This window comes from Melospiza melodia, chromosome 1 (assembly GCF_035770615.1).
Source record: "Melospiza melodia melodia isolate bMelMel2 chromosome 1, bMelMel2.pri, whole genome shotgun sequence".
Lineage (NCBI taxonomy): Eukaryota > Metazoa > Chordata > Aves > Passeriformes > Passerellidae > Melospiza > Melospiza melodia.
In genome coordinates, this window is record NC_086194.1 from 48226225 (window position 1) to 48241444 (window position 15220).

Consider the following 15220-nt stretch of genomic DNA (forward strand, 5'->3'; position numbering starts at 1 on the left):
TTCCCTTCAGTAATTTCAGGTATGCGCAGTTGCTCTGATTACTTACAACAAATGGAAGACCTACACCAAAGAGCGAACATGAAAAATTATGTCTCTAAAAATCCACTGTAACTTGGCAGGGAATACTTTCTTCAGCAAAAAAAATGGTCTAGAAGTTCTGGGTTTTGTTTTGAGGGGCAGAGGATGCTCTGTTGCCTTTTTTTCTTGTCGTAGCTGGTTTGTTTGTTTGAGGTTTCTTTAATATTGCAAACCATTTAAGAAGCACATTAGATTTAAAATGTCACCATTAGCATTCCAAATAACCAAGGATTTCATATTAGGATGACAATAAGACTCTGAAGGAAATTTAATCAGCTTTGGTCCTGTCACATTCCCCAATTAATTCCTTTTGCATAATATAGTTATTTATGAACCCACAAATAAAACAGCAACCCCAGGAAAAGCTTTTTTCTAAAAGCTTGTAGCAAATCCTAATGCATTTTCATGACACAATACTTCTACTAATACAGGGAATACTAATATAATAAATATTAATATTATTATTATTAATTAAAACAAAATAAGTTTCAAATATTTAATTTAAAAGGTAGGCCATATAGGTTGAAAAGTAGATAAAAATCTCTCCCAGTGTTAAACTAAGCACATATCCGGCAAAGATAAATTTTCTCATCAATTGTTTTAAAATTTTGTCAGTTAACCTGTATTTAGTATATGAATGCTCTTCAATAAACAAATGGTGCATGAAAACTAATCCCCACCAAGAAAAGGTAAAGTTTAGAGGGCTTACATAAACTGCATTAAACTTGGGCATGGATATTCATCTTCAGAACAGCAGTGGCTGGAGTGTAAAGGGATCAAACTAACTTGGATTCACCAGTCTCATTAAGTCTTTTCATCAAAACTATTGATCAGTCCTACCAGATTAATACTGATTAATCCATGCTCTTCCACAGCTCTGGGGAATAAACTGGGCTAATGGAGCTGACAATTCTGGTTTGAATGTACAAACCTAGTTTTAGCAGAACTGACAGTGATACAACCATTTGGGATCCAGAAGGTGAAAGCACTTTTCAACTTAAGATGTTCAGACACCTCATCAGATGTCACTCCGGTGACTCTGCTTCAAATAATTAATGACAGAAGAAGTGCAACACTGGGACTAATGAAGCAGCAAGAAATACTTCAGCTCTATTATTATGCAGCACCACACATAGACACTGTGTCCTTCTAAAATATATGGCTGTACGCATGCACCTGCCCACGCACGGATACACCAAGTGCCATTGCAAAAGTCAAAAGCCAGGCTAAAGGGATAAGCATTAGGAGCAGCACAGCTAAAGATGAAAGCAATCTGCAGGGTAACTAGGGCAAGATAAGGATTAAAGCATCTGCAGGGGGAGGGGAAGGGTGTTGATTCATTGTTAAGTGGTTAAACACAAGCAGATAGGTAGAAACAGACTTTCAAGTAATTCGCTTCCAAACACACACACACACAGACACACTCACACTATTAAGAGCAGCAGACAGAGGCTAGAAATTTCAAGGTAATCAAAGCTGGTTTATAAAATTAGCAATCTTAAAAAAAAAATGGTAGGAGCTGTTTAACTCAAGGCCTCTATAAGGGTTTTGATCATACAAAAAGTCCAAAAAATAATGGGGCCTCTTTCTTCATAAAATAATTTTAGAATAATCCATAGCACAAGGCACAACAGTTCTGTAAATATCAAACCCTTACTGCTCTGGCTAAATTACTTAATAGTTTGAGGACAATTCCTAATGAAGATGCTTTTTAATGCAGCAAGAGGGGGGAAATGATCAGAAAGATGCACTGTGTAATTGCAATTTCATATCTCATTAACGCTGACATCCTAATAACCTTTGCTCTCAGGCAAGCTACTTCTACAAGCCCTCCCGAATGCTGCTCTGGCTCTGGCTCTTGGATGCCTTACATTGGGACAATGGATGAAATTTCACTGTTCTTTACTGACTCTCCTCTTCTAACCCCCATTGTGAGAGCTGGGCATGCAGCATCTCCTCACCCACAGCAGGTCCTGGCAAAAGCCTGCTAGGCAGCAGAAAGCTGAGGTTTGCAATGCCATCAGCTGTCCCAGCATGAGCCATTCCAGTGGATGGCCAAGCTCTAATAGAGCCTGTGGGTCCACAACCTCTCTGACAAACCTGCCTGAAGATGAGGGCAACAGCTGCTTTCTGCATCTCTAGGCTTTAGAGAAATGCCAGGTCAAACCTGTTCATTTAAATTCCTAAGAATTCTCTGTATTCTTACCTTAGGAAACTGTGAAGGAAAAAAACCAAACCCAAACCATTCCACACATTCTGCTACTAGTTTTTCTTTCCTGAAAATAAAAATGATAGGAATGTGCCTGTGATCCTGATTACCACACCTGTCTCTCACATGCCTTCCTAGTATCATTTCTACAGGCTAAACCATCTTTTTATCCTGTGTGCTTATTTTGAAAGATGCCTAAAGCAACTTGGATTATCAAAATAAATTAATGGCAATTTTGCACCTAAATCCTCTAGATGTTTTTAAAAAAGAAATTTTAAAAATCTCAGTCCATGTTTTACACACATAACAAAATGGACATATTATCACTGTTACGGAGGGAAAAATACTTGGCTGCTCAAATGATTATGTAAATCAAAATAATTAGCCAGGCTCAACTGTCATCAGGTAACAAACAAAGGAATACAAGCTTTTACCAAGCTCATGTTTTATATGAAAAATACCTTTGTGTAGTGGAATCTGGAAATTAATTGCTGCTTCTCTGTTGCAACCAGCAACAGAGACACCAGCCCACCGGGACTAGAAGCCAAAGAATGCACACACCTTTACACAAACCACTTTCGTGGGCAAAACAGAACCAAAGCTGAGCTCTAATTTTGCAAGGGAAAGCAGCAAAGAAACAATTTAATTGGACAGGAGGTAACAGGAGAGTAGCAGCCTACTACTAAATGCAGGAGTGGTTAACTAAGTCCCTTATCTGGGCTCACAGCCCAGTACTGGGCAGCTGAAAGGCCTGACATCACTGAGGTCAACATCAAAGAGTAAGAACAGCTTTTTAAATTGGAGCTGTCAAGGATAAATGGCCATGAATAAATTTAAACAGGGGAACAGAATATATCTAATCATCAGAGGACAAGAGCTCTGGAGAAGCCATGGGGGCCAGAATCTAAGTCTAAAACGAAGACTGATGATGTAGCAGGATGCTTTGCCAGCACAGTGTGAACTTTGTATTGCTATGGCTCCTCTTCACTGCTTCGACACTGCCCTGTTTCTTCAAGCAACCTTTCCAAGGGTAAAACTAAGCCACTGCAAAATCAAAGCAGGAGAATTCACACCTACTTGGTACTTAGTACAGATGAAAATGATGAAACAATCTGTGTAGTAGCTGCCCCTATTTTTCTAGATGATTACAGAAAATACACTTAACTGCTACAGAGCAATTGACACAGATTTTTGCCTTTTTCATTGTGATGGCTAAGCACTACCGAAATATTTCTTTGTGGTACAGTTTCACTGCATCATTAAAAGGGGTCAGCCTTACTGATTTCAAATCCCTTGCATTCCAAGAAAAAGAAATAGCTTTGTAACCCTAGTATCAGGGTTTCACTATGTCTGAAAATTAATTTTCATTAAAGAAAAACAAGGTGTGAATTTTAAACATAACTGTAAATATTCTTGAATAAATCCAAGTATAGATACTCTTACTATGGAGTATGACTAAATCCACTTAAAGGTACATTAAGCATGGGAAACCGGCCCAGAGGAACTATTACACACTGAAGATGTGATTAGAATTACCTTTTTTTCCTTCTTCCCCATTTTTTAAATTCCTGGTTTTGTTCATTTCATGGCAATTTCCTTGAACAGACTACTCTTCCTAAAAGTTCAGGCATCACTATGCTGGAAAAACACCACTACAATCAGTTTGGTTTGACTACAATTTAGCACTGCAATGCAGAAGTCATGGTATATGTTTCATATACCATGAAGTCATGGTCATATGTTTCATGGTATTTTTAAAATTTTATTATGTCATTCTGTACATCCGAAGTAACTTTTTTTTTTTTTAAATTAGCATTTGGTTCCTTTAAGTATCTTTAGTCAAGAAGACAGGAAGTAGATGCTGAGAAGTGTTTTTGTTTAGTTCATGATATCAAGCTCTGTGGGGTATTTTATTGTTCTCATTTCAGTAGATCTTTTCCCACAAATACACGGGGGAAAAATAGTCAGGATGCTGGATAACTGCACTCATGGAACACTACTGTAAACACTTTACCTTCAAAACATATGAGCAAGTCATATTCCAGAACTATTGGTTTCACATCCTCAACAATGGCTCGGTATCTTTTTCAGTACAAGTCCCAGATTCAATAATCTGTGTTACTTAATTGTATTACCTGACATACTAATGCTGGAAATAAAGTATTAATCTTGAGAAAATCAAAATATTAATAACTGAGTACCTCCATGCAAACTGAATTTCCCATTGGCAGGATTTAACTCCCAAAGTTAGAATAAACTTTAGTCACACACATTCTGTACTACTGTATTAACTGATGTGATACATCTACATTGACCAATAAGGATCCTCTTAATAAGAATCTTAGTAAGGATCAAGTGGGTAAAACCTTGTTCTCATGAGTAAACAAAGCTAAACTGTGTAAAAAAATTACTCAGGTCATCAGTCAGATCAGGCCCTAAAACAAGGACGTAATGTAACTGTAAGTCAGTGTTTCAGTACTGTCCTGAGGACAAACTTATTCCATAGAAGTCTACAGTATAATAGAGTTTGGAAACAGAGGTGCTGAAAGACTATAACTATCCTTCCACAAAGAACTATTTTCACAGCAGTGAGGAAATGCCATCTAAAAGGACAGGAGATACCTTGTCTCAGCAGAGGTGATCACAGAATCACAGAACTTTTAGGGTTGGAAGGTATTTCTGAAAATCATCTGGTCCAACCTGCCAAGGCAGGGTCACCTGGAGCAGGTTACTCAGGAACTCATCCAGGTGGGGTTGGAATGTCTCCTGAGAGGGAGACTCCATGAACTCCCTGGGCAGCCTGTTCAGTGTTCTGCTGCCCTCAATGTAAAGTTATTCATCATGTTGAGGTGAACTTCTTGTGTTTTAGGTCACAGCCACTGCTTCTTGTCCTGTTGCTGGGAACCATGGGAAAGAGTCTGACACCATCCTCTTGGCACCTGCAGATATTTATCTGCATTAATGAGATCCCCTCTCAGTCGTCTCCACACTAAACAGGCCCAGCTCCTGCAGTCTCTCCCCTTAAGAGAGATGTTCCAGAGCCCTAATTATCTTCTCAGCCCTCCAGTGGACCTGTCCCAGGAGCTCCATGCCTTTCTGGTACTGAGGAGGGCAGAGCTGGACACAGCACTGCAGATGAGGCTGCACTAGAGCAGAGCAGAGGGGGAGGACCTGCTCCCTCGACCTGCTGGCCTCAGTCTCCTCAGGATATCATTGGCCCTCCCGGCCCCTAGGGCCCAGCCAGCTGCTCATGGCGAACTTGTCATCCTCCAGGACTCCCAGATCCTCCTCTCCAGAGCTGCTCTCTGCTTGGTCAGTCCCCAACATCTACTGGTGCTTGGGGTTATTCTTCCCCAGGTGCAGGACCACACACTTCACTTACTTGAACCTCATTAGATTTCTCTCTACCCAATCGTCCAACCTTTCACAATCCTGCTAAAAGGCAGCAGAGCCTTCAGGTCATGCTGCCAAGATGATGCTGCCAAGAATTCCATAAGCTTCATGGCACTTTAACAATTTTCCTCATAATCTAAACTTTTCTATTATGAAACAAGTTACTTTGTATTAGGTTAAGAAACTGAACTTAGCAGAAGGATTTAAATTTCCTGCCAAATTTACTCTTACTATATAATTTATTTATTAGGCAATGATTTAAAAATAAATGTTTCAGAACTTGGTTTACAGCAGATTTGTGAAAGTATGATTTAGCACAGGTTTGGATGGGGAGCTGCATTTCTTGCATAAAAAAATCACATCAAGCTCTCAGAATGACAGACATATGCTTAATTGATTATTCTCTTGCTTCCTTGGGTTTTAGCTATACTTGACATGTCAAATTTGCAAACCAGTCAAGATATTACAACATCTCTTGGGATTCAAATTTATCAAAGCTTGTGCTTAACTCTGAGCAAACAAAAGCCTTCTGTTCAAAATCATCAGGGAAACAGGCAGGGAAATTCTGATATGAGTCCATTTACTATTTTACAGCTTTCTTTTATACAGCTATCTGCAACAACTAGCATTACCTGGGATCAGCAAATAAAGACAATGTCATTGTCCCATTGTCTGGGACAATGACCTTACTTTTCATCTCACTAACATTGACCATTAAAATTGTCAACTATCAATCACATAAGCCAAGGAAATTCAAGAGGGGAATTGGGAAAGTTGGGGAAATTATTTTTTTGCTGAGATTAGAAAAGAAAACAAAAGCTTTACTTCAGAAACAGTTAAAGCCCCTGCTGAAGTCACAGAAATAAGGCACTCATTCCATAGGCAAAGCAATGAAAATGCTTCATCAGAAAATTTTAACAGGCATCAAAGAGCAGAAAACAGAGAAGACTGAAGACTTGCTGATGCATATGCACAGTTGTATTTACATACAAAGATTAGCACAAGGGCCTGAACTCAGTCATGCAAAAGAAGAGGTAGTATGCAAGGTGATGATCTAATCAAGTTCTTACCAGGGCTTCATTATCTTCTGCAATTTCTGATATCGTCTGCAAAATTAAAACTTGCAGGTGAGGAAAAACACTTTAAAGCATCTGTACTCTATTTAATGCACACAACCCCCCATACCTGAGCCATAAAATTCACAGACATGCATACAACAACAGGCAATAAATTGCTAACAATTTGCTGTGAACAGAAGCAGTTCAGTAACTGGTAATGAACACTCCAAATAAATTTCAAATATTTGTTCAGAATACTTATGTTAACTTCTGTTAGGAAAAAAAAAAAACATATCTAGACATTCTCATTTAGTAAAACATTTGTGTAAAAAGCCTTTGATACAAAAGAATAAAGGTTTACACATTAAGCATCTTCTGTACTGTTTTAACAACATGTAACCCATCGCCCGGAGAACTCTTTTATTTAATTATAGTCTCCACCACTAATACTGATGTCAGAGTCAGCATTGCTGAAAGGTGTGTAGCTAGGATAGTAAATGGTAAAAACGCCACAAAATATAGATACCCTCTTTTTAAAACACCACTTAAACATATAAAAAATAACAGAGCTAGAAAGAAATACAACAAAAAAAAAACAACAACAATCCATTCCTTACTTAACCATTTCTTGTGCCTCCTAAATCTAATTCACAGTTTTATTTCAGAGGCTTAACTGCAGTTCCATACTGAGCAGACTAGTGTTAAAAAGGACAAAAAAGAGGTTCCTCTTTCCTTTCTGCACCTTCTCCCCAGGTGCACTTCTCCCTCAGCAAGCTGCACAGCAGTGTCATTCAGCTCAGAAGAGCTCTAGGACTACAGGCTCTCCAATCACTCATTCAATTCTCTAATTCTCTCCCAGAATGCAGCTACAGTTTTGTGGCTTTTTTTCCCTTTTGGTAAAGCAGTTATTCCTCCCCACTTTTCAATAGGAACCAGTCTCAAGGAGGGCAGCTTTTGGGCTGGCTTGTGTGAATGTCAGTGGAGAAACCACAGGAACAGTGGTTTGAAGTCCTCTGCCAGCTGTGAGCTGCAATACTCATGCCTGAAGATAGTACTGCCACAGTTTACCCTGTATCCAAACACAGACTGGGCTACAGCCTAACTCAAATCAGAGAAGTGACAAGATTTTCTCCTTGGATTTCATGCCCTTGGTTCTTTTATGATACAACATCTACCTGTGTAGCCAGTAATAATGAGTAAACAAAAAACATCCTGATGATCATACAGCATTAACAAGTGGGGGAAAATACCCTCAACATGCATTTATGAGCAGTAAAATTCAAAACAGTTTCCATAGTAGGAGATCCAAACTTCATCAGAACGTCATTCCTGTGCTTCTGCAAACTAAGTGCTTCCATGCTGTGGCAGATTCTGCTAAACCACCAAGAACAATTGCCGCAACAAATGGGTTTTGTCATCTCCCAAATCTGCATGGACCCATGCAACTTTCTGCAGCATGTCAGCCAAACTTCATACCACTCTTCCCAGGCCAGTTTTTAAAATAGCTGCTTTCTTCCAGGTGCTGACTTCAGCTAAGCAGCAAAAAACCTTGACATTAGGGCTGTGTTTTTCTGATAGAGAAACAAGTGTGGTGTTTGCAAACTGGTAGCTCTTCAAAGGACAGATTCTGTTTTGCCAGAGATTTCTCACAACAGGCTCTAATCATGGCATTTTCTCCATGACTGAGACAGGGATTACAGAAACAAAACATTTAGACTCTCTTAGCATTTGCAGAACTCTTATCCATCCTGAGTTAATCAGCAATCAGTTAACCTGAGGTCAAAAAGTATGCAAAGTAAAAGAAAATATAAATTTAGGAAAATGTGCAGAAATAATTGAATTATATAAGACATTTCTGGTGATGCAATACAAAGAGAAAATTTTGACTGCAGAGGAAAGATAGCCATTGTATTAAACCAAACAATTTCCACTGATTTTTCTTGCTTTGATGTGACTAGAGCAGCAATCCATCTAGGACATCAAATGTTGCAGCAACACATGATTATAGATTGACTTTTACCACTGAAGATGTGGATGGAGGCTGTTCTCTAAAGCAATACATGCTGTTTTCATCTATCATCAAACCAAAACATAACAGAGAAGGAACTGGCATGAGCAGGAGTTCCTCTCATATTTACCCACAGACCATGCAAAAGTCACCAAGGAGAAGCCAAGCTGATTCTCCCAGCAAGTCAGCCTGGAAAGAAACTAAGTACAGTCTGCCACCTCCATCAGCTTTCCTCTTTCTATATATACATAACTTTTTTTCTCCAGAGGGCTGACTCTGTGGTAGCAACCAAACAGCTCTGCAGAGCCCTTCTTGGTGAGTTACCAAGGCAGGGTCAAAACTGCTGAAAGCCTTACGGATCTAGACACTGTAATTAGCTCAATACTTATATTTATCTTTTTTTACTTTGTTTTTTCTTTTTTGTTTCCTAAAGAAAGCATCCCTCAATTGCACTTGCACAGATGGAAACAAAACCACAGCCAAAAAGCAAATGTTATAAGGGCAAATTAAATAGCAATTGTGAAAGGATGGGATTCTATAGTGGTGAAAGACAAACCCAGCGATTTTTACGCAGGCAGGAAATTCAAAATAGATGTCAACCTAATGCAAAATAACATGAAAGACAAGTTACCAGGTTAGACATTTCTCTACTGTAATATATTTCCTGTCTGGCCTCAAAGGAACTTTGTGATGCACTTCCAAATGAATCCCAAGGAGCAGCAGTGAGTTCTCTCAGGACTTTCTCAAGCACACAGACTTACTGCCTTCTCAAATACTGCAGGTTACATCTTGAACAGCTTCCAGCAGAGACCAGCTTAGCAGGGACCTGACTAGATCAACACCTATCTGTTCATGTGGCAAAACTGCTGTACAAAGACTAAAGATACCCCAAATCTAAACCCCAGCTGGAGCAACACACAGTGCACAGGAAGGGCTTGTTTGAACTGGGGGAAAAAACTAAAATGTCCCATTTATGGAAGCCAGTGTGGAGCCACTGTAGTTAATGATACCAAGACCTAAAGCAGTCACACCACTTCAGCACAGCAATAGTTTCAGAGCCTGCACTGTTTGAACATGAGCAGAATTGTGTAAGAGTAACACTGAGGATAAAAGTTTTTAATGCAGTATGGCCCCAGAGAGGGCCACTGCTACCAAGGGTGGAAGATGTTCACAAAAACTTCCTCCTCTACAGAAACACTGATGGGATGATGGGTGAATGACCTGCCAACCACATTAAAGCACCATTTGGCTATTGCTCTTCAGGCAAACATAAGGATAATGCACATTCTAGATAATAAGCAGTGTAAAGAAAAATCCAAGAGTACAAATTTATGGCTTCTTTTTGTAACAGGTGTGGCTACCACAAGCATATGACATCTGGGAACACTTTGACCTGGAATACTCTATAAAATTATTATTACTATTAAGTTACACAGCTGCCTTCAGACTCATCACAGCCACAACGTCCCACACAGTCCAACAGACAAAAGCATCCTGGAAAGTTGCAGAAATTGAGATTTTAAGCTTTTCCCCTTATTTTTCTTAATTTTTCAAATACTACAGTTTTGTCTGGAGTCAACAAAAAATAAAAAAATCGTTTTGTCCACCTTCATACTGTGGAGAACATTTGGAAATATAAATCTACTGCTGGAGTTACTCTTAATATTTTACAAAAGAGGTTACCAAACAAGACCCAGTAAAACTGTCTCCTCTCCTCATCCCTCTTCCTGTCAACAGGGTGTTGATATCACCATTTAAAAGAGGTTGTTTAAATTCTAATATTCCCAAATACAGGGAAAGGAAAAAAAAATCAAGCCTGGAGAAATAGCACTTAGGATGAAGGAACCAGCAACTCTCCCTCTCTTCCCTCCAAAATGTGATCTTTGACAGTTCCACCTTCAGATGACCTTGAGACTGGCTCAGTTGGTTAAAGCACAATGTTAGTAACAAACACAGAGGCTGTGGGTTCAGTCCCTGTAGGGCCATTCACTCCAGAGTTGGACTCAATGATCCTTCTGGGTCCCTTCCAAGTGAGACGATTTTGTGATTTTATCTAAAGCCCACAGTGTGTGCTTTGCATATGTAAAAGATGTAAGAAAAATTGTACTTGTGTATGCTGAGAGGGAGGGTGAAATCCAAGCCTGAAGACTGATGGGGAAACAAACCCAAAATAGAAAAAGCAGGAGAAAAGTAAACCAACAAAAAAAGCCACTCCAGAAAAAAATCCTACTCCACCTTCTTTCTTTATGGAAACTGCACTGAAAGATAGAGCTGCAGCCCTTTCTCATTCTCCTGCCAATACCATCTCCACAGTGGTCTAGTAGGATTACCTGATTTTATACACTCTTTTGGATTTCTGCCTCATAGACAATAGTCACCCTCTCCCGCCATTACAGAAGCACTAAGAAATTAAGATTACGTAAAACCCCTGTTGGATAAGAATTGATTTTGGCAGCAACGTCAGATTAAGTAATCTATGCTTCAAGGTGAAGCTTCACAGGAATAGTTGAGCCTGTTTAAAACCCTGTGCTGTCAAAAATACAAATTAATTTCCTCCCTCCATTGGCTGACTGAGTTTTCGACATTTAGCAAATTGAATTGCATCACTGAGGAGTCAAATAAGCATTGGAGCTGAACAAGAGAGGGAGCAGGTACTCCACAGCCAAGAAGGGTGGAAAAGGACTACTTTATATAGCGGCAAAAACCTACTAGCTTATTATTGTTCGTATTTTCTGAAAATTCATTTTCCATTTATCTAGCAAGTTGGGCTTTCACAACTGTTTTCTGGGGCAATGCTGTGAGCTCAGTCAGGGAACTAAACTGGGTTAAGGAATATTATATTAAAAGTAGCTTCTACTGTCACTTTTCATAACCTACACCAGTTTTCCAGTCCAGCTTGCTAGAAACAGTAGTGGTGTAACTCTCCAGATGAAGCAGGACAGGAACAAGTTACTGTGAGCAAGGGCAGCTTAAACGTTTTGACAGCACTGCTGAAATTCTCATCAGACTGGGATGGAAAAAAACACCAGCAGGTATTTGAGCAACTGTCCCAAAAAGTGTGCTAAAGTCGGAATAACTCCAAACCAATCTGTCTTCAGTTTTCCACTGGGCTGGTATACAGTATTATCTCTGTAAGACAAGCCAAGAGCTAGAATTTCACTGAACAATGCAATTTGTCCTTAAAGCATGCACAATTGATCTCTCAGAGACTTCCAGCTGTACAGCAGCCAACCCTGCGACTGCATGTGCTCAACAGAAGGCTTCTCTTAGTCAAGACACAAAACCCATACAAATATACATTTATTTAGAAGCTTACGTGAACTTGATCTAGCTGCATTTATTGTTTCCAATAGGAAGATGGCAGAATTTAATAACTAAAATTAAATCAAGGTGCTTTTTTCTCTCCTATCTGCCTATTAAGCAATTACAACTCTCTTATAATTAAAACTATTTGCTAACCAGGCTATCTGCTACCTTGTCTTAGCAGCATCAACTAGCATGTTCCTGTGCCATGGCTGTATGACAATAAAGCTGCTCAGCAATGAAGCAGAGGTCTGGAGAACAATCTTCTCAACAGCAGCATAAACAATTCTGTTCTGGTTATTGTCAAGACAGCTAGGCTTAGCATAGTGTGTTGTTTTGTTGGGGTTTTTTTGGCAGAAACTGTGTGTTATTTCAGCCAAATGGCAAGTCATAGAGATCAGGATGATGCCAATTTAAAAAATGCTGAAAATTCTGCATAGACCTTCATCCTTTCCCTCCCATGAGATCAATCTTATTATTACTACTAGCAATAACAAAAATAAATATAGATTCCTTTTATAAAATCTTTGGTCTTTCAATATTTACAGCGTGTGAATTACGTTTTCTTTTTCTTGCTTTATAAGGCATTATGAGGATTTTTTTTCCTTCTAAGGAAGGCTGAGAGTTTGTTCCAGTCACACAACTATTCTGATACATCAAGTAAAAAGACCCAGGACTTCAACAGTCTTCTGCTACATCAGAAGGGCTGTCTGTACAGACATGATTTTCTGAAATACAAGTTCTAGGCTCGACTACAGAACACAGCTCTGAATGAGAGAACTATGTTATCACAGCTGGGGTAGTAAGAAGACATGACTCCTTCTTCCACCTTGGTTCCTGAACGTATTTTTTATCAGTCATTAGGATACCTGGGACTCAGCAGCATTGCTCATTTTCTGCCCCATTTCAGGGCATTGCATTCTGAGGGGGAGTGGAAGCAGCACACCCATGCACTTCCCCTTTAGACTGTCTGCACACCCAAGCAGATGGACTGCACAGTCAGCTCCTCTTAACTAGGCATGGACTGGCTTCTGAACAAAAAGTTTAGCATGAGAAGTGCTGTGGAAATCACTTTCTGAAAAGTCTCAGAAAAGAAAAATAGCTGCCTGCACACATCCACCCCACTCTTTGGTGATACAAACGCACAGTCTGAGAAATGATTGGACATAATGGATAATTATAGAATAGAATCAGCATTTCTTGTTTTTCATTACTTGTCTTGAAGTCTTTTCTATAATTTATAGGTCACCCAAACCATAAAAACAAACATAAAACTACTGTTTTTTCCCTTTTTCAGTTAATAAGACTCATAGCAGTGCTGTGGAAGCAAGAATGAGCCTGAAGGAAAAACAAGATAAGCCATCTCAATCAACAAGATCAAGATACATGTGGACAGTTTCTGAGACATTGCATCTCTGCTGATATAAATATATTCATATTGACAAGATGCACTCTCAGATTCACTAGGGCCCATGCACACTACCACCAACCCCTACAGCTCTGTGCTTGCACACACCATGCCCACACTCTCTATTCTCTAAACACACTCTAATTTTCTTCAATATTCAGGAATATAACATATGGAAAACTAACTAGGAAACTCTGCGATTTCTTGTTGGCTTTTTATACTACCACTTTTTTTCATCACCTGCGAAATGAAACAGAAGTAACTAGAAATCCAGGGATTTACTTTCTCTTAATCTGATCACTGTACTTTAATACTCATCAGCTTCACTGAAATAATGACTAAGTAGCACAATGAACAAAGCCAACTATAAATAAAATATAGGCCTCTTCCTCGGTGAAAATTATATAAAAAGATAGAGTCTTGTTTTCCAGAGGCTACCCGGTAAAACTTAATTACACACTCAAGTTATAACTGAAGAGCTGCCTCTAACATGAAATCTGTGTGCAAAGAAAACCTCAGAGCAACTTTGCACGGAGCACGATGGCACTTCTAATGAGCACTGGCTGGCCCCTCGGGGAAAATAGAGAATAAAGCTTGAATTAACAAAATTCATCGATTTCTAGCCCGGCTGCAGCACACCACGAACGGAGGCGCCACTCAGCCTGGCCTTACAGATGTAGGGCTGTTCCCGGCTGCATCAGCCCAGGGCAGCTGGCACAGCTCACAGAGGGGATCCCTGCAGAACACCAGCAGCCACCATCCCATAGGGTATGTCCCATTCCTGCTCTCCCAGAGTCTCAGTGCCAGTCCCCAGGGTGAAATACGAGAGCAGAGACAGCCACCATCCTCACAGTTTCACTGCACGTCTGCTCTCAGGTCGTGGCTTAGTGACACACCTAGGGTCTCTTGCCACAAAAAAGGGCCTTTTCTGCATCCACTCAGGACCAGTTCCTTTCTTGTTTCTTCAAGTCCCTAACTGAGCCGAAAACTAATTTTAGAGAGTTAGTTTTCTAACAGAATCATGTACTTTGCAAGAAGTTAACAGGCTGGATTGGCTTTGTGAGGCACACAGACACTGGAACCAAATCTTGGAACCAGCCCCTGGGAAAAAGCAGGACTGGGCTGAAGAACAGGGGTTAACACACAAGAAATGGGAGAAGGACAAGAGCTGGACCATCTTTTAGCAGCATCAAAACATTAGATTTGTCTCAGCTGTATGGGTGACTCATAGCCCCATTCAAACAAACTCATAGCCCCCTGGCTCTACCAAAGTGGCTAAGATAACTCCACAGTGAAGATATACCTTAAAGGCATCTTTATAAAATATGTTGTCTTCTAAAACTGGGCTATGAAAAGTTTCTGCCCCACCCCGAAATTTCTGGCTCCTCATTCCTCCTCTAATACCTGCCCCTTGCCCTTTATAATGCCAGTGTAATCATCTGTGTAGATTCACCTATGGACACTGAGAGAGCAGTGCAGGTTCACCTACGGACACAGAGAAAAGTTTTATGTTCTGAAGCATTTTGGTGACCTTGTCAGCTGAACAGCCCACGAGGCAATGTTGCTGAGGGTGCTGAGCCCAGGTTGGGAGCAATGGCAAGGAGGCCTTCAATTTGATGTATCTGTTCAGTGAGCATCTTGTGTGAGACCTCTTACTAACAGTAGTGTAAAACAAGAACAGACCATAAGAGGACAACTGACTGATTCCAGCTGCCTTTCTTTGACAGCCTAGGGCGCTGAATGAAAAAAAAAAAGTTTCTTTT

At 39.9% G+C, this 15220-nt stretch overlaps 1 protein-coding gene across 5 annotated transcripts in view; it reads right to left on the reverse strand.

The window, feature by feature from the left end:
• ELMO1 (engulfment and cell motility 1) overlaps positions 1–15220 on the reverse strand; it is a 316899-nt gene that overhangs the window by 198309 nt on the left and 103370 nt on the right. For all 5 annotated transcript variants that reach the window (XM_063157015.1, XM_063156989.1, XM_063157023.1 and 2 more), the window contains one exon: positions 6751–6786. In XM_063157015.1, coding sequence (XP_063013085.1) covers positions 6751–6786 — 36 coding nt within the window. The remainder of the gene's footprint in view (positions 1–6750; positions 6787–15220) is intronic.